Source organism: Eptatretus burgeri, chromosome 17, assembly GCF_056783735.1.
Source record: "Eptatretus burgeri isolate ZD-2024b chromosome 17, Ebu_testis_v1, whole genome shotgun sequence".
In the NCBI taxonomy this organism is placed as follows: Eukaryota; Metazoa; Chordata; class Myxini; order Myxiniformes; family Myxinidae; genus Eptatretus; species Eptatretus burgeri.
The window spans coordinates 15,045,148-15,064,076 of record NC_140977.1 but is presented as its reverse complement, the minus strand read 5'-3'; the positions used below and the strand labels follow the sequence as shown (position 1 = coordinate 15,064,076).

The window sequence follows — 18,929 nt, the reverse complement described above, 5'->3', positions numbered from 1 at the left end:
AGGTGGATTCATTGAATCTCCAAGAGAGACTGCAGCGACTTGGAGGAACAGCTCAGCCACACACCCGCAAGACCCGCCAACTGAAGCGAGCAAGAGGACTTTTTACAAACAAGACAAACCGAATAATGAAATGTTTGCAGAAAATAATTTTCACCTGCCTCACAAAGGAAAGAAAGCTGATCAAACTTTTGAAAAATTGTTCACTCAGTCGTCCACCCGAAAATCACATGTGATAATTGATACTGAAGAACGCCCACACAAATGTACAATTTGTGGAAAATCTTTTGTTCATTCATCTCAACTTAAAACACACATGATGATTCACAATGGTGAACGCCCATTCAAATGCACAATTTGTGGAAAATCTTTCATTCGTTCATCTCACCTTAAAACACACGTGATGATTCACAATAGTGAACGCCCATTGAAATGCACAATTTGTGGAAAATCTTTCATTCATTCATCTCACCTTAAAACACACATGATGATTCACAATGGTGAACGCCCATTTAAATGCACAATTTGTGGAAAATCATTCATTTATTCATCTGTCCTTAAATCACACATGAAGATTCACAGTGGAGAACGTCCATTCAAATGCACAAGTTGTGGAAAATCTTTTATTCGTTCATCCGAACTTAAAAGGCACGTGATGATTCACAATGGTGAATTCCCATTCAAATGCACAAGTTGTGGAAAATCTTTTATTTGTTCATCCGAACTTAAAAGGCACGTGATGATTCACAAAGGTGAATTCCCATTCAAATGCACAAGTTGTGGAAAATCTTTTACTCATTCTTCCGAACTTAAAAGCCACATGATGATTCACAATGGAGAACGCCCATACAAATGCACAAGTTGTGGAAAATCTTTTATTCGTTCATCCGGACTTAAAAGGCACGTGATGATTCACAATGGTGAACGCCCATTCAAATGCACAAGTTGTGGAAAATCTTTTATTTGTTCATCCGAATTTAAAAGGCACGTGATGATTCACAATGGTGAATTCCCATTCAAATGCACAAGTTGTGGAAAATCTTTTACTCGTTCTTCCGAACTTAAAAGGCACATGATGATCCACAATGGTGAACGCCCATACAAATGCACAAGTTGTGGAAAATCTTTTATTCGTTCATCCGAACTTAAAAGGCACGTGATGATTCACAATGGTGAATTCCCATTCAAATGCACAAGTTGTGGAAAATCTTTTATTTGTTCATCCGAATTTAAAAGGCACGTGATGATTCACAATGGTGAATTCCCATTCAAATGCACAAGTTGTGGAAAATCTTTTACTCGTTCATCCGAACTTAAAAGGCACATGATGATCCACAATGGTGAACGCCCATACAAATGCACAAGTTGTGGAAAATCTTTTAATCAGTCAGCTCACCTTAAAAAGCACATGATGATTCACAATGGAGAACGCCCATACAAATGCACAAGTTGTGGAAAATCTTTTACTCAGTCAGCTCACCTTAAAACACACATGATGATTCACAATGGAGAACGCCCACACAAATGCACAAGTTGTGGAAAATCTTTTAATCAGTCAGGTCCCCTTAAAAAGCACATGAAAGTTCACAAAAAAAACGATTCAATTGGTTTATTAACTGCATAAAGTTTGGTGGGGTCAGTGAATCTTGATTCTCAGGAAATCTCGTGATAAATTCCACTGATTAGGTGTTGTTTGGGGGGCAAAATAGCAGTTCGAAAGAAAGCAAAGTTAGAGTTCGCTAATTTTATTCCTCTTCGAGAGATGAATACAGATTTCTTCAAAATAAAGACCGTGCTGTTTATGCTCTATGTTGTGAAGTGTTGTTTGCTACACATCACGTATCCAATGACATTTTCAAACAAAGCATGAAAAATCTATCTATATCTCTCTCTCTCTCTCTCTCTCTCTCTCTCTCTCTCTCTCTCTCTCTCTCTTTCTCTTTCTCTTTCTCTTTCTCTTTCTCTTTCTCTTTCTCTTTCTCTTTCTCTTTCTCTTTCTCTTTCTCTTTCTCTTTCTCTTTCTCTTTCTCTTTCTCTTTCTCTTTCTCTTTCTCTTTCTCTCTCTCTCTCTCTCTCTCTCGCCCCCTGCTGGTCGTTGGTGAGTCATGCATGGGTGTGGCATCATGGCGGCTCCATGTGTGCAGCTGTGAGTACTGTGTTGTTCCTATCCCCATTTCGTTTCCCTCTGTGTCACTGTACGTGTTTGTGGAGTTTTTTTCTCCTATTTCCTGTCCTGCTGAGACGAGAGAGAGAGAGAGAGAGAGAGAGAGAGAGAGAGAGAGAGAGAGAGAGAGAGAGAGAGAGCGAGAGAGCGAGAGCGAGAGCGCACGGTAGGTGCTTTGTGGGTTTTCCTTGAAACCTTCGGGTTTCCGGGCCTACGCTTTCATCTGCCTTGTTTTCATAGGCCTGCCGTTTATCGGTGGTTTAGCTTCTTCCTTACACTCTTCTTTTCCCTTGTACTTCATTTGACCCCACTTGCTGGTTGCTTGTGACGGTTTTCCTTTGTTAAACTTAAAAACTCTTCTTTTGTTTTCAGCTATGGCAAACAGTTGTTTGCAGAATAGCATTTACGAGTCACTTACTCGTAAGAATGGGATGTTAGTTTGTCCAGCCGACGGGGTTCGTGTCAAGGATGTCGTGATGGGCTTGGGTAAACTCGTTGGTTTTGAAAATGTGCTCGCAGCTTCAAAGATGAACCAACGAGTTGTTGTGTTTCTTTCCGAGGAGCGCTATGTCGCTCAGGCGGTTGAAACCGGTTTCTCTTTACCGCCAGATATCTTCGTTAACGTTAGTATGTTGGACTCACCGGCGGTGAAAGTCACTTTATCTAATTTACCGCCTTTTGTTAAAAGCGAACAGATCTTGTCCGTTTTGGGACAATTTGGCACGGTGGTGTCAAAAATCTCCATGATTCCCTTTCATTTGCGTTCGGATTCTTCAGTCCGCCATATCTTGACCTTCCGGCGGCACTGTTACATGGTGTTAAAAAACAACGCTCAATCGCTCAATGCCTCAGCTACATTGGAAGTTGAAAATCAAAATTATCGAATGTACATTGCAACAGAGACAATGACGTGTTTCACGTGTGGTGCCTTCGGACATTTAAAAGGTGCTTGTCCGGAGTGTATATCCGGTGGCATATCTGGACAGTCAGGAACAAACGCCGATTCTAGTGGCACATCGAGACAGTCAGGAACAAACGCTGATTCTAGTGGCACATCTAGACAGTCAGGAACAAACGCAAATTCTAGTGGCACATCTAGACGGACAGAACCAGATGCCGATATTAGTAATAATAATGGCGCGTCGGGGACGGCAGATCAGCCTTCATTTTCGAGCGCGGAAATCAATAATTCTCCCGCTGATGACGCGGGTTTTATTACCGTGTCCTCCAAGAGGAGTTATAAAAGAGGAAGCGGAAGTGAGGACACACAGGCGAACTGTTCAAAAAAGATAGCACCGTCAAATGAACGTAATGTTTTATTTTTAGAAACAGAAGCTTCCGCAGCTGGTCTTCTGCTGCAGAATAGGTTCAGTGTGTTAGCTGAAACGGAGGAAGATGCTTCCGTTCATCCCTCTCATGAACAAGGACCGAGTGCAATGCCCCAAAAAGTTGTGGTCACCACTCCAGTCACTGAAACTAAAATCAAAAATCATCAACCTGCTCTTGTCCCGCGCCCTGCTGATGACGAAGTGTCTGAGGTAATTGAGGCAGAAGACGTGGCAGCCCCAGAGGGAGAGTGCGAAGCCTCCGATATAAAAATGGTAATCCCTGTTATGGTTTTTAAAACTCCCGCTGTGCAAACAGCTACACTTTTAGTAGAAGACGATATTCCCGTTGTAAGAGCATCGGCTTCGGTGTGTGAGGAGAAAAATAAAGGCCACTCGGATTATGACTCAGATGGGGCCTCGTCGCTTGTCTCTTGTGCTGGTAGCGAAGTCTGGAATGACCCAGCAATAGCCAAGGAACTGGAGGGTGATGATGATGATGTATCGCCCATGGAAATCCTTAAGTTTCTTCAGGACATTTTTTGAAAAAAAACGTTAAAATTATAACCTTCTTCCCAAACCTGTCTGGCTTTATAAACTCCTCAAAACGTCTCCTCCTTCAGGCTGAACAACTTGGTGTGACTGCGTCACAAGTTTTTCGCCTTAGAAAGTTTGTATTGAAAGTTCGGAAGGAGCTACAAGCACAACCCAACTTTCCTTTTAGTCTGGCAGATATGTGAAAAAAATGTGCCTTTAGTGATACAAGCATGAAATTTGGCACACTGCTAGGGCAGTATCTTACAAAGATTTTGGATATAGGGACACTCCAGATTCTTCCCAGAGCCAAAATGGCGGCCATTTTACAAAATAGCCGATTTTGTGTTGTACAAGGAGGATACATGTGGATACAACTATATTTAAGAAGCATACCAGTGGTTTTATTTTACTAAATATAGATTCTAACAAATAAGAAATAGCAAATAAAGGTGACAAAGCGTGAATAAACCATTTATTTGGTCATTTTTTGGTGCATTTTTGCACTTTTGGACGGTTTTCTACAACAAACTCTTCAAAAAACTGTTATCAAGCACCATGGAATGACTGTTGTTCATTTAACACTCTTGAACTCAGAGGAAGTGCTTCTGTTTGATCCTAACATCAACTTACAGAGTGAAAATTATACAGTGGAACCTCTAGATCCAGGTAACAGAGTCTACTATGATGCATGGATACATGTTACATAATTATCATCTGTGATATCTCTTGTCCCAGTTCTACTCTCTTGTACACTCCCCACCACAGTGACATAGAGCTGTGCACTGGAGTGCAGCCTTGACACACTTGCACTGTCCTCTGCATCCCTTTTTGCAGCCACACCTTAGTAGTTGCCGACATTCCTCAGTTGCCTCTGGGAGGGTTGTCCAGTATATGCCCCAGCCATTATCGGTGTGAACCCACCCCCAGTCACTGGGCGATGGGAGCTCTGGTGTGGACACCATCATCTGGCCCCAACAGTAGCCGGCTTGGTAGGTAGCTCTCTTGATGTGCTGTTTCAGGGCTTCACGAGTTGGTGGGAGAGCATCTATTGATCTGCCATTCTGGGTGAACAGATGCTTGCAACACTCATTGACATGTTCCTGGCTACTGGTGCGATCATAGACCATAACAACAAAACGCTCCAGTGCATCCATGTGGTCATCTACGGCTGAAGGAGTTGGCGTGGCAGCCAAGGCACAGAATGCTGCAGTGACATCAGTGACCTCATCACAGGCTTTCCAGGTTTCCCATGCTTTTTTCTTCCCCCTGCCTCCGAAGCTTGAAACGGTGTCGCATCCAGTGAGGGCATGGAAGAATGGCAAACCTCGAAACTTGTTAGGTCCCAGTGCCACAGACATCTCGTGAGCTGCCAAGAACCTGAAGTTCTTTCCTGTGCCAAAAGCAACCCAGAGCTCATCAATGTCCAGACGTCCAGCTGTTGTCACCGCAAGGACCACAACATCAATGTCTACTGTACGGATCGACACTTTGCTGTATCCCTGCCTCACAGCGTCTTCAGCATGGAGTAGCATTCTTGTGTCAGCCTCTTCATGGCTACAAGGGGCAAGACCAGCAACATCTCGGGCCTGCGTACAAACCACATCTTTGTGGTGGGTGCTGATGACTTGTTTGTCTGTGTCTGTTGTTGCTACTCTGGTGGCTTGGAAGTCAAACAACTCCATCTTGTTCTCATCTGTGCGAAGAAAGGTCTGCCAGTTTCCAGGAATGGAACTAGATGGCTCGACTCGTCTCCTGATGCCTTTGCCTCGCTTCTTCCTCGTGTCTGCCTTCAAACTGTCTGTGAGGTATTCATCCCAGACAATATCCATCCTGCTCGTATGCTGCAGCTGAGATGTGATGTATGGCAAGAATACTTCTGATGCATACTCGTTGAAGGTCTTTGCTGTGCCAGATGGCAGCATACTGATGATCGCTGCACCATCAAGGATGATGACTTCAACTGCTGGACTAGCAGCAGCAGCAGCATTCTCCTGTTGAGGGACCAGATCTTCTAAGCAGCCAACCAGATCAGACTTTGTTCCAAGTCTCATCTTGCCCATGTGTGACAGTGCAGGGGGACATGCTTGGTTCTCATGTGCGAAGAACTCATCAAGATCTCCATCACGTATCTGGGACGCAATGAACAACCTGGAGAATAGGGAGCAGTCGTTCTTCAGAGATGAAGCCTGCCGCTGTGCTCTTGACTTCTCTCTGACTGGAGGTCGGCTGAAGAGAGGGAGGTTGTTTCTCTTGATTGGGTCGGTGATGGGCTTTGTCTGGTTGATAAGTCTCTCATGGACATAGGAGTCATGCGGTTCTTGTCCCAGCTTCTCGATCTGGCGTACAGTATTGATAACTGCTGGGTCTGCCAGGTCTCTGCTGTCTAGCACCAGGAGATCCTTGCTGTCATCACAAAATGGGTTTCCCATCTCCCCCATGACTTGAGTGAGTGAACGCACATCTCTAGCAAAGGCTACCTGTGTGTGCTTGGTTTGCTCGTGGTGTTTGTGAACAGCCTTCTTGGTCTCTGATGTGGCCTGGAACTCAGCGATCACTCTGGCCATCTCTGGACCAGACACCATCCAGCGGCGTAATGCAGCGGGATTCTCTGTCAGGCCTACAGCTCCTCCGTCACCCTTAACTAATGCGTTATTCTGCTCGTGGGCTTGGTCAATGGCCATCGCAGAAAACGCATGAGTGGTCTTCTTTACTGTGAAGTTGCCCGCAAGAAATTGCGTGTATACACTTGCATGTTTGGTCGCCAGTGTCGCCATGTCGCGCAGGTGAACTGGTATCCACCTGGCGTAGTTGGTATGACCCAAGGCGAAGAACCAGGGGACAATCTTGCTCAGGGCATCAATGTATAGCAGGAAGTTCCTTTCACGGACCGATCTAACGTAGATTAGGACAGTGAGTTCCAACTGTAGAATGATCCACCAGAAGTGGAACTGCGGACTGGCTTGCACACATTCAGCACACCAGTCTTCTAGATCCTGTCCCTCATCTGCTCCTTGGCTGAAGGCTTTCTGTAGGAGAAGATAGAGGCTACTGGCTGTGACCTGGTGAGCTCGCCGAGTGCGTGTAACATGGGCAGCCTTCAGGAAGGAATCAGCAGTACCAGTTGTAGCAACTCCTGCCTGCACCAGAGCTCCTGTCCACCCACTGCTATCCAGAAGATCACCCAGAGTTTTCAGTGCAGCCATCTCAATGTGGAGTCCACCAAATAGGATGACGAAGTGATCTTCTCCATGTGTTTCTGGCCATCTCCACTGGATCTGTTTGGCGAGTGCGTACAGTGGCTGATCGACTGTGAGGACTGGGATCTGACCAGGGTTCAGAATCTCAACTGCTGTCTTGATAACGTCCATGGAATGACGAATCATAGCCATGGACTTGGCCTGGTCGTAGAAGAGAGGTAGCAATGAGGTGAGGGTCACGCCACACTCTGGTTCCTCTGGAATGGACTGCTTGCTGGCATGATATGCAGCCCATGACACAGTCTCGCCTCCCTGTAGTGGTGTGTCTGATGCTACACTAACTGCCATCTGCTCTTGCCACCTGTCAAAATGACAAGAACTCATCAACACAATTAACAAGAGACAGGACCTCAGCACCACACACAGTTAACAAGAGATTGAGGCACATATATGAATACAGAATATGTACAACTTTCAGATGATATATTTTCTGTGGCGTACCTGTATTCCACCTGCATTGCTTGAGGGATCAGTTGGCAGTCACTTCTGTTGGGACCAGCCAACTTGGGCATCGGTGGTTCACGTTTACCGAGAACCACAGGAGGTACAGTGGTGTATGACTCTGGCAGGTGTGCAGTGGTTGCTGTTGTAACAGTAACATCATCTGAGACTACTACCCGCAGCCGTTGAACTCCACGCACTTCACTATTCGGGTGCTGGAACAGCGAGATGCCAGTGCCGTGGAACGAGTCTTGAGCACTAGTTGAGCTGGGATTGTGGTCGATGTTATCCACTGCGCCAGTCGTGAACAGACGACTCTTCAGTTCAGGTGGGCAAACTGCACCCTCCTGCTGGAAGAAGCGGCAGATACTGTTCCCCAAGTCCGTGGAGATGCTCAGCACCCTATCATAGGAGACGGAGAGACCCAAGTGGAACAGAGTGTCAACCAGGTCTCGTTTGCGAGTCTTTGTGTGCATCAATATTCCCAGGTACACAGGGACGGGGGTCTCCCGATTGTGGCCGTGCTTGGTAGACTCAATACTCCTACTCTGTCGGCGGCGTGCGTAGCTGTTGAACATGAGGAGCTGTGAGATTGTAAGAGTGGGTGTTGATACAGATGAGTGGCTTGACTGCTCTTGGATCGTGGGACCATTCAGGATCATAGCAACTAGTGCCACGAGAGAATTTGGCACGGATTGTTCTTGGCAGAGGCCGTCAAATGAACCACTAGAGGCTGTCTTCATCTTCAACATGTCTCTTCGGACTATGTTCGCGGCTCTAGCAAGATGAACACCATCACTATCAGCATCGTGTTCACAGGCCTTGTGAAGGGCTGATCCGATGTCCTCGTTGAAAGCTAGCAGAACATCTCGGCCAGGCTTGTGCTCCTCCATGTCCGGAAAATATGTCATGATCCGGTGCTTGAGTTTGGTCGAGTGAACACGTCCAGTCAAGACTGTTCCAAGCTCTTTCAGCTGGTTGTTGTACAGACTTGTTAGGTCTGCCAGCTTGAACACTGGTGCCACAAGAGCGTCCATGTGGGCATCATCGATGTAGGACACCAGTTCTCTGAGAGCTATGCCATGATTGATATCATCCTGGTCATCCAAGGTTCTCTTTGTGTCCCTTGCTTTGTTATAGAGGGAAACCAGACACTTCACATGGTACAGAGCATCATATCTCCAGCACTCAGTTTAGCAATAAGTGGCTTGTCTTCTAGTTTCAGAGCACATTTCCTGACTCATCTGTCCAGGTCAAAGGTAGAAGCTTTGCGCAAAGACTCGTTACCTGCTGGCTTGTCACAAAAGAAACATGTTTCGAGCAGTGACTGTTCGGTCCACACTCTGACGGGTATACTTTCGTGTCACGCCTTCGGTATCCCCACTGGTTGTTTTCCTCTTCTCTGCCTGAATCAATTGAGTTTCGTTGTATTGTAGTCTGCACGAATCATGCCACTTAACCCTGTGGTGCTGGAAGGTGGACTCAATACCCTCACCATCATCCAAGCGGGACATGTCGAGAGATTTTGGCAAGCAGTCGATCTCACTGAACCTGAGGAGATTGTCTACCAGAGTCTGGTATCCAGACCCTCCTGTGCTTCGCTTGGAGTCAGCTGGACAATGAAGAGGCTCAGTGGTGTCCATCTGACACAGCACACATAGGTTCCAGTCTGTCTGGTTAATTGATGTAACAGATGTACTTGGCCCTCGCTGCTGGGGGTCTAATAGTTTGAAATGCTTGGCCATTGTCTTGAACCACCACCAATCAGTCACTGTAAAATTGGGAAGAACCACCACCAAGCAGGGGATTAGTCTTTGGGTACACTACAGTGGAGTTATCACCTGAAAACAGAATAGCAGAGTTAAAATGTTTTCAATATACGAACCCCAGCCCAGAGGAGATGCATATATACACAATGGCGATCTTGGGTGATTGTCACTCGATGTCCCCAATAGGGGACATTGCGATGGTAAACTGTTATCTGTGTCCCTCATAGACCACCGTAGATGCATTTTTTAGTCAAATATGAAGTAGATAATGAAGCATGTGCATACTAGTTGATAATAATCATATTATACTCACTACATTGTGTTTTGCACCAAGCACATATGACTTTGCTGACCTTGTAGGCAGAATTTGTTATTCGTGGCAGCCATTTTGTAAAATGGCCACCATTTTGACCCGAGGGGTAATCTGGAATGTCCCTATATCCAAAATGTTTCCTAAGGGTATGCTATAACTGTGTACCAAATTTCATGCTTGTATCATCAAAGGCACAAAACTACCAGAATATTTCACATATCTGCCAGACTACCTGACAAACCTTCCCTACCTACACTATGACCTTCTCTATTGTAACTTTAAATATAAATGGGGGACGTTCACCCCTGCGTAAAGCTCAGGTAAAGTTGCTTATCGAGCAAAAACATTTTGATGTTGTTCTTTTGCAAGAAATAAGATGTAGCTCCTCGTGCATGAGCGAATGGACTCGCATCATGAAAGGACAATGGTTCTTTAGTAGCTTGACCTGTCCTAGTGCTGGAGTGGCTTTTTACTTAAATCCTTCTCCCTGTCCTGAAAATGTCACTTTTAAGGAGTTTATTAAAGGGCATTTAGCTTCAGTTAATTTCCTTTATAATGGTTATAAACACACTTTAATAAATGTATACTCACCTAGTACGAGAATGGAAAGAATATAATTTTTCACACAGTTAGAAATGTTCCTCACACACTTTGATTTTGAGGGTCTTGTTTGTATGTGTGGGGACTTTAACTGCACTTTGTATCCCACCCTTGACCGTAATGGAGTAGAGCCCCACCCATCAAATACAATACCCTTAAAGGGAGCATTGTCTAAATTCTCCCTTCTGGATGTATGGAGACTCCAGAACCCATCTGCATGGCAATACACGTGGTGCCGATATGCAAATGGCCGGCTATCTCTTGCAAGGCTAGACAGATTTTACATGAATAATGACTCTTTAAATGTCATAGATCATGTTGACACCACTCCAAGTGGTTTTTCGGACCACAACATGGTTGTTCTTCATATACTTTCCCCGGCTCGAAATCGTGGCACTGCCCATTGGACCTTCAATGTGAGTCTTCTGCAAGATGACGCTTTTTCTGTCGCCTTTCGAACCTTTTGGGGAGTTTTACTGCTACGGAAGCCTTCCTACTCCGGCCTCACACAATGGTGGGACAATGCGACCATTGCGACCCATATTAGAACCTTTTGTCAGCAATATAGCTCCTTTTGCACAAAGAATGAATCTGCGCTGCAATCTCTAATTGCCAAAGAAATATTGTCTCTCCAGTCAAGCCTTCCAACTCCCAGTGCTGAAAGGACTGTTTCTCTAATAGCAACGAAGAAAGCCCTCCTTGCTCAAGCCAGAGGGGCTCCAGAAACAGAAGCCAGACAAGCCATAGGGGCTCTAATTAAGCTGCGAATGGAGAACTACAGCTCTATTGATGCTCCTTCCAAATTTTTCTTTGCTTTAGAAGCGCAAAAAAAGAGAAACCAGCAAATAACTTCGCTGCAGGCACCAGGAGGCCTAACAACACACGATCCAAATAAAAAGACATCAGAAGCTTGACGAAACAAAACTTCTCTGACTTGTATTGCGCCAGAAACACGAAAGAAGACATGATTAGTTCCTAAACCACTTCTTTGCCCACCTTGTCCGAATCTGCATGCCAACAACTTGACAAGGAAGTGACTGTTGAACTTTTTACTGCTTTGCAAACTTTGCCCACAGGTAAAGCTTCTGGACTTGATGGAATCCCTGCAGAGTTCTACAAAGCCTTCTGGGATTTGTTGGGACCCAAGTTGCTTGACCTCTTAATTGATAGCCTACAATTAGGCTTGCTACCACTCAGCTGTCACAGGGCTATACTTGCTCTCGTACCTAAGAAAGGAGACCTCCAGCAACTTAAAAATTGGCGTCCCATTTCGCTCCTCTGCACGGACTACAAGATCTTCTCAAAAGTTCTTGCCAACCGCCTCAAACCTCTGATTGTGGAGATTGTACACCTCGATCAATCTTATTGCATCCCTAAAAGGACAATACATGATAGCATTTTTATTGTACGTGACATAATCGATATTTGTATTGCTGAACATAGAAATGTTGGTCTCGTGTTTTTAGACCAAGAAAAAGCTTTCGACACGATTTATCATTCTTATCTCTTTGCTGTTTTACGGGGGTTTGGTTTTAAGGAAAATTTTATTTGTTATGTTAAACTATTGTACAATAATATTTTTAGCTTGCTCAAAGTAAATAACATCTTAAATCAGCCTTTCCCTGTCACCAGGGGTATTCGTCAAGGGTGCCCCCTGTCTGGCCTTCTATACTCCCTATCAATTGAACCTTTACTACATCGTTTACATACACGGCTACAAGGGTTTTATCCTCTGCCGTTAGAAAATCCCGTAAAGAGCATTGCTTATGCAGATGATCTCTGCGCAATTGTGCACTCTGATGACGATGTTCGTGCTTTGGTTGAGTCTGTCAAGGAATTTAGCTTGGCGAGCTCGACTAAAGTTAATTTGGAAAAGAGCAAGACTTTTTACTTAGGTCCACGGAATGAAACTCCCCCTCCAACCCTACCAGGGCAGCTTGAATGGACCAATGAAGGAATACGCTACCTCGGTGTCTTTCTTGGAACTCAAGATTTTATTTCAAAAAACTGGGAATCGCTGATTACTAAAACTGAGCGGCGGTTGATAAAATGGAGGGGATTATTGAGGGAGCTTTCCTACCGGGGTCGTACTCTGGTCATTAATAATCTTGCAGCATCAATTTTATCCTTAAAAAACTTCAAAGCTTTTTTGTAGATTTTTTTCTGGGGGGGAAGCACTGGCTCCGGCCAGGAATACTAAGCCTGCCGACTGCAGAAGGTGGACAGGGGCTAATAGATGTGACGAGCAAAGTGATGGCTTTTCGCCTCCTTTCAGTACGAAGGCTTCTATACTCCAACGTCCCATGGAAAGCCTTTGCCCATTGCTTGTTTAAGCGAGCTGGAAAACTAGGCTATGGTGCCGATCTTTTTCTTCTTGATACGAAGCGTGTGGATATGACATCGGTCCCCCTTTTTTACCGAAGCATGCTGGAAGCGTGGCAGGCTGTTTCTTTTTGCCGTGATACCAGTGCTTTCTCCCTTCAGATGTTTTTAAATGAACCAATACTTTTTAAATTCGTTTTTTGATGGGGTCTGTAGTGACATCTTTCATGCAAAAGTTTATTGATGTCGGCGTTACCAGAGTAAAACACCTCAGGAACCCCCTTGTACATAGATGGAAGCCAGCTGCTGATATTGCCGTGGCCACCAGTGTGCGGTCCATCAGAGTTATTGGCAGAATTTTCTCTGTGATTTTACGGACTTTTAAGCAAACCGAGTTAAAATGGGACCCAGACATAGAAGATGCCCTCAATTTATCCCAATGTCCTTTCCCAAATATTTTAATTTTATTTCAAAGTTTTAGGTTTTTTAACCAGATGGAGAAATCCTCAGTGTACAATCTGTCAGTTCTCACCCTTTTTCCTGGCAAACCTGCAGAGCCACAAGCTTATTGGCGAGCGCTGCTTCAAGCAAACGTTTCCACAACAATTAAATGGCAGGTGATGTATAAAGAACCCATTGTCAAGCGCTCAGGCGATCTACAGTGGTGGCTAGCGCACAACATCCTGCCTTGTAACATTCTGTCCCACCGTATATGTCCTGAAAACTCGGAATTGTGCCCCTTTTGCAACACCCCAGAGACCATTTTTCACATTTTCATTGAATGTTCAAGGTTGGCGTCGCTTTTTCGAATTATGTCGCGTGTGATCCGGGGGCTCGGTTTGACTTTTACACATTGTGTTTTTTTGTTTGGTTTCAATGTCTTGTATCAATGCAGAAAATAATGTCTTTTAGCAAACTTTTTGTGTTCTGAGGCAAAACTAGCCATCTATTTATCGAGGAAACGAAAACTGCAGAACACTGACGTTTTAGCTGATGATGTTTTAACTATTTTTAAAGCATTGGTTACATCGCGTGTTCTTTTTGAGTTTGAATTTCAAGATCCTGTTTTATTTAAAAACCGGTGGTGTGCGAAGCAATCTTTATGTAGCACGGTTGGTGGTGCTCTGACAATCAATTTATAATTTTAAAAATTGTTGGTGAGTTGTGCATGGGTGTGGCATCATGGCGGTTCTGTGAGTACTGTGTCGTGTTGGTGTTTTTTCCTTTCCCCTTTTCGCTCCCCTTGAATGCTTGTTTGTGTGTGAAGTTTTCCAGAGAGAGAGAGATATAGAGATAGAGAGATAGAGAGATAGAGATAGAGATAGAGATAGAGATAGAGATAGAGATAGAGAGAGAGAGAGAGAGAGAGAGAGAGAGAGAGAGAGATAGAGAGAGAGAGAGAGAGAGAGAGAGAGAGAGAGAGAGAGAGAGAGAGAGAGAGAGAGAGAGAGAGAGAGAGAGAGAGAACACGAACACGCAGTAAGTGTTTCGCATGCCTGTTCAGGACTTCCTGGTTTTGGTGCCTGCTTTAATACTTGCTGTGTTTCTCCTTTAATACTTGTGTTTCTTTAATACTTGTGTTTGTTTGGTTAAAGACATGGCTGGTCAAACTACTAACAGTCATGGGTGTGATGAAGGGTTATCACGGAACCACGGGCTGTGTTTTGTTCCGCCGGAAATCGTCGTTATGGACGATATTCTCCTCGGGTTGGAGAAATAATAGGCGTAAAAAACATTCGAGCAGCATCCCGAATGAGCCACAAAGTTGTCGTCTTCGTGTCACAAACACACTTTGCAGACAATGTTGTGCAAAGAGGGTTGGTGCTGGGAGATGACCAGACCTTCGTTCCGGTGTCATCAATGGACACAGCGGCGACAAAAATAATGATAAGTAATTGCCCACCTTTCATATCAAGTGAAGTACTGCTTCAGAAGCTCGGTGAACATGGTACTGTGGTGTCCAGAGTAATTAATGTTTCCCTCCATACCAGGAATGAAAACTTAAAACACATTGCATCGTTTAGACGGTTTTGATTTGTTGTTCTAAAAGATGGTGTGACGCAGCTAAGTGTTTCTTTTAACCTGAAATTAGACGGACATGAATATCGGGATTTTGCAGCAACGGAAACTTTAATCTGTTATGGATGTGGATCGCAAGGTCATACTCGGAATTATTGTCCGAATGCAAAAAGAACGAATGCTGCTGCATCTGGGTCAACATCCACCCCCCCCCCCCACACTCCATTAATGTTCAGGGAGACCCAACAGATGAGTCACCTAAAGTGCAGGAATCTTCCTTCGAACATCAAGGTGCAGCAAAAGATGGGAATGATAAGGATAGTGTGGTTAAACCTTGTGATGACAACAACCTAAATGAAAGGGGAGAGAAGGTGCAAACTCCAGAGGATTTAAATTGTATTGAGGAACAAATGATGGACACAAGCTTGAGAAAGAGTCTGAAACGCTCCCTCTTGAAAATAAAGATAAGCGCGATAAAGTGCTGATAGTGCAAAACGCTGGTACCTCGAGTGAGCTTGGTCATCCTGCACAAAGGGAGCAAAGTAGTGAAGAGTTGGTGGAAGACGTGACTCCACCAATGGTTCACGTGAAAAGGTGTCAGGATCATACGTATACATGTGAAGGTGAACAACTTACTCAGGGTGATGATGACCTAAATAAGACACAGAACGTTAAGAATGACGACCCATTACCCTCCAATGTAATAAGGGTTGAACATAAAGAGGGTTCTTTAGACCGTGCTTCTCAACCGGTGGGCCGCGGAGTCCTCACTGGTGGGCCGCGGAGCCCTCACTGGTGGGCCACAAGGTCGGCAAAAAAGAAAAGAAGAAGTATATAAAAAAGGGTCTGATCTTACAGTGTAAGACTTACACGACACAGCTGGAATTCAGCTAGGTCTGTTTGTACTTCCGTCTTTCCGAAAACGTCTAGCGAGTGCGCGCGTGAGAGATAGATCGAGTCATTTTGTGCTTACGTACATCATGTTTATGCAGTGGTGGTTTAAGCGTGTTCGTTCTACATATAACTGTTATGTAAACGTACTATATCCATGTGTATGTGTATTCTGCACTTGCGCATATATGTGATGTGTGTATGCATGTACGTGCCTTGTACTTAGTTCATGCGTTCATGAACTTGACATTTTTGTAAACTTTTCAACTTTGGTGGATAATTTCTTGAACCTAAAATGGATCGATTTTTGAAACGAAAGTGTGATGGAGAAGACAAATCTGCTACGGAAAAATATCGAAAGGTTGTGGTGAGGAAATATGACCCAGATTAGGCCTTAGTTATTTTATAACTTGGTTGACGGATCCGCCGACGGTATATTTGCCGAAATGAAATATAAATATAAAACACATTTTTAGCCTTTTATATTTATACATTTTCCGCCAAAGGTGCAAAAGTTTCAAAACCCGAAATGTAAACGTCGGCATTTATTTTCAAAATATAATTTCGTGCGTGCACGCCAAAATGCCGAGTCACCTTTAACCAAGCTGTGCAGTCGTCTTCGGTCATGGCATCTAAGCAGTGGCCAGCATGGTTCAGATTGACTGTGGTTTCTGGGGCAAAAGTGATTGTTAAGAAGTATGTCAGCGTTATAAATTTGGGTGACTATTGGTGATTTAATCACACGACATCTTGACGACGAATATTCTGGCCGAACTATTGCATCAATTCAGTGCAGCAGCAGGGATGATTCGCAGGCTACTCACGATCGTGCCGATTTTGTTTCCATCGAAACTTGCACACCGCTGTTCGTATTGAACGATTTCGGTGCCAAGTACGTCAAAGTTTCTCTGCGAGATGCTGATATTCAGCCTTCAACGGACCATAAATCAGCCTTTGATGTGTTCATAGGTATGGGGAGACGGTACGATCAGATGCCCGCTGAAAAGTAAGAGCTGGTTATGGCTCTGATTGACCGTTTTGAGCGTGTTGACTCCGAGTACACACCTTTTTTAATCATATCCAGCACTATGCACTGGTGTGCACGCAAACATCTCCGACTTGGACAGTAATTTTCTCAGCATTGTTTCCATTTGTTTGATGATCCAACAGGTTTCTATAAGAAAAACATGCCAGACTATATTGTAAAAAGAAGTTTTAATCACTCTTTATTGTTTTTCACATCAGATGAAACAGTGAACATGGGCATCCTGCATTTGAATGGTCTTCCATCTTCAATGTTTTCTTAGATCCTCTTGGTCTGGGATTTATATTTATTCCCCCCCCCCCCACCTCCCCTTGTCTTTTCCATGGAACATCCGAAAAAAAATCAGAGAAATATATAATTTCTAAAAATTGAAATTATATTTATATTTATATTTCGACCTACCGACCCTACATTTTAGCTGAAGAACTGCGTAAACCAAGTTATAAAATAACTAAGGCCTTACATTAAATGTGGATTCACGATGGCAGGCAGTGATGTTGAGCCAAAAGCACTGTGTTGAATGTGCTGAAATCCTGTCAAACGAGGCGCTTAAACCGTCAACGCTTCAGAGACACTTAAACACAAGACACCCGAATAGTGTAGGTTAGCCAAAGGAATATTTTGAGAGGAAAAGAGCTGGACTTCAGGCACAGCAGAAAGAGATTACAACATTTACAACACAGTCAAAATCAGCATTGAAAGCCAGCTACATGGTTGCTGCTCATGTTGCTCGTAGCAAGAAAGCTTTCACGATCGCAGAGGAGCTTATTTTACCCAGTGCTGTTGATATGTGTCGAGAAATTCTTGGAGAGGCAGCTGCAACCAAACTTCAGTCCGTATCACTCTCTAATGATACTGTGATGAGAAGAATTGTTGAAATGAGTGATGACATTGAATGCCAACTGGTGAAAAAAAGAAAGGCCAGTCCATATTTTTCCATTCAGTTGGATGAATCTACTGACATTAGCAATAATGCTTTATTGCCAGTTTTCGTGAGGTACTGCGGGGACAGTGATGTTCATGAGGATCTGCTGTTTTGCAAAGACCTTTCCACAAAAACAGTTACAGATGATGTGATGCTCTGCCTTGACAAATACTTCACTGACAAGAGTATTGATTGGAAGAACTGCATCGGTGTGTGCACAGATGGTGCTGCATCAATGACAGGAGTCCATCGTGGTGTTGTAAAACAGATCCAACAGAGGGCGCCAGTTGCCAAGAAGACCCACTGCTTCTTACATAGAGAAAAATCTGGCAACAAAGCAGATGTCAGCAGAACTGAATGAAGTGATTAATGTAGCTGTTAAAACTGTGAACTTCATCAAGAAGAGTGCACTCAACTCAAGGTGTTTTGCTGCACTGTGTGAAAGACTTGATTCTGATCACTTGCAGCTTCTGTACCACAGTGAGGTGAGGTGGCTTTCAAGAGGACGTATGCTTAATCGCCTCTCTCAACTGAAACATGAAGTCCACATGTTCCTTGAAGAGAAATGCACCACTTGCTCATCATTACAGTAATGATAACTTTTGTGCCAAATTGGCTTACCTGACAGATGTGTTTGACCAGTTAAATCAGCTCAACATATCAATGCAAGGTGGGAACTGTTGTGTTCTTGGTTGCTGACAAAATTGAAGGCTTCAAGAAAAAGCTTGTTCTTTGGAACAGAAAAGTGAAGGATGGATGACTTGAGATGTTTCCACTTCTCAGTGAAACTTTGGAATCCACTCCTCATACAGACATATCTGGGCTCATAATCCAGCATTTTACCGAGTTATCACAAAAGTTTGCAACCTACTTTCCAGAGGACCCAAGACAAGGAAACCTTTGGATTTTGAACCCTTTCTCAGTGGATCCTGCTTCAGAAGATGTGACCTTGTCCGTTGTACTTGAAAATGAACTGATGGAACTTTATGCAGACAGTAGTCTGAAGCTTCAGCATGCATAAGTAGACCTTCCTTCATTCTGGATATTGGCAAGCAGTGAATACACTTCTTTGTCAAAGCGCGCCATCAGATTTATTTTACCATTCACCACAACCTATCTCTGTGAATCGGGCTTCTCGACTGTCACTGTGACAAAATCAAAAGCACAAAATAGTCTAAAAACAGACACTCTGAATGCCACTTTGTGGGTGAGCCTGTCCCCCATCAAACCACGACTTGACCATCTTATTTCCAAGAAGCACCCTCAAGTGTCTCATGAAAGGTAAGCATAATGATTTGTTTTGGCATTAAGTTTTATTGCCATT

The 18,929-nt window shown here is 44.0% G+C and overlaps 2 protein-coding genes across 2 annotated transcripts in view; one reads left to right on the top strand and one right to left on the bottom strand.

Moving 5' to 3' along the window:
* Nucleotides 1-238: 238 nt before the first annotated feature.
* LOC147009377 (uncharacterized) overlaps nucleotides 239-18,929 on the top strand; it is a 49,872-nt gene continuing 31,181 nt past the window's right edge. The window contains 1 exon segment of the mRNA XM_085862189.1: nucleotides 239-1,583. Coding sequence (XP_085718315.1) covers nucleotides 314-1,583 — 1,270 coding nt within the window. The 5' untranslated portion in view covers nucleotides 239-313.
* On the bottom strand, nucleotides 2,994-8,703 carry LOC147009379 (uncharacterized). The gene is made up of 3 exons (XM_085862958.1): nucleotides 7,722-8,703; nucleotides 5,948-7,581; nucleotides 2,994-3,013 (listed from the first exon to the last, which is right to left on the bottom strand). The coding sequence occupies exons 1-3, from the start codon at nucleotides 8,630-8,632 to the stop codon at nucleotides 2,994-2,996; spliced, it is 2,565 nt and encodes an 854-aa protein (XP_085719084.1). The 5' UTR covers nucleotides 8,633-8,703.

Excerpts from the sequence above, each read along its gene's own strand:
- LOC147009379 (XM_085862958.1), bottom strand. The coding sequence starts at position 8,632 with ATGACATATTTTCCGGACATGGAGGAGCACAAGCCTGGCCGAGATGTT. Across the intron at positions 7,582-7,721 it reads GCAATGCAGGTGGAATACAG|GTGGCAAGAGCAGATGGCAG; the intron begins GTACGCCACAGA and ends TCATTTTGACAG. Across the intron at positions 3,014-5,947 it reads TGATGGTGCAGCGATCATCA|CTGAGGCATTGAGCGATTGA; the intron begins GTATGCTGCCAT and ends CTTCCAATGTAG.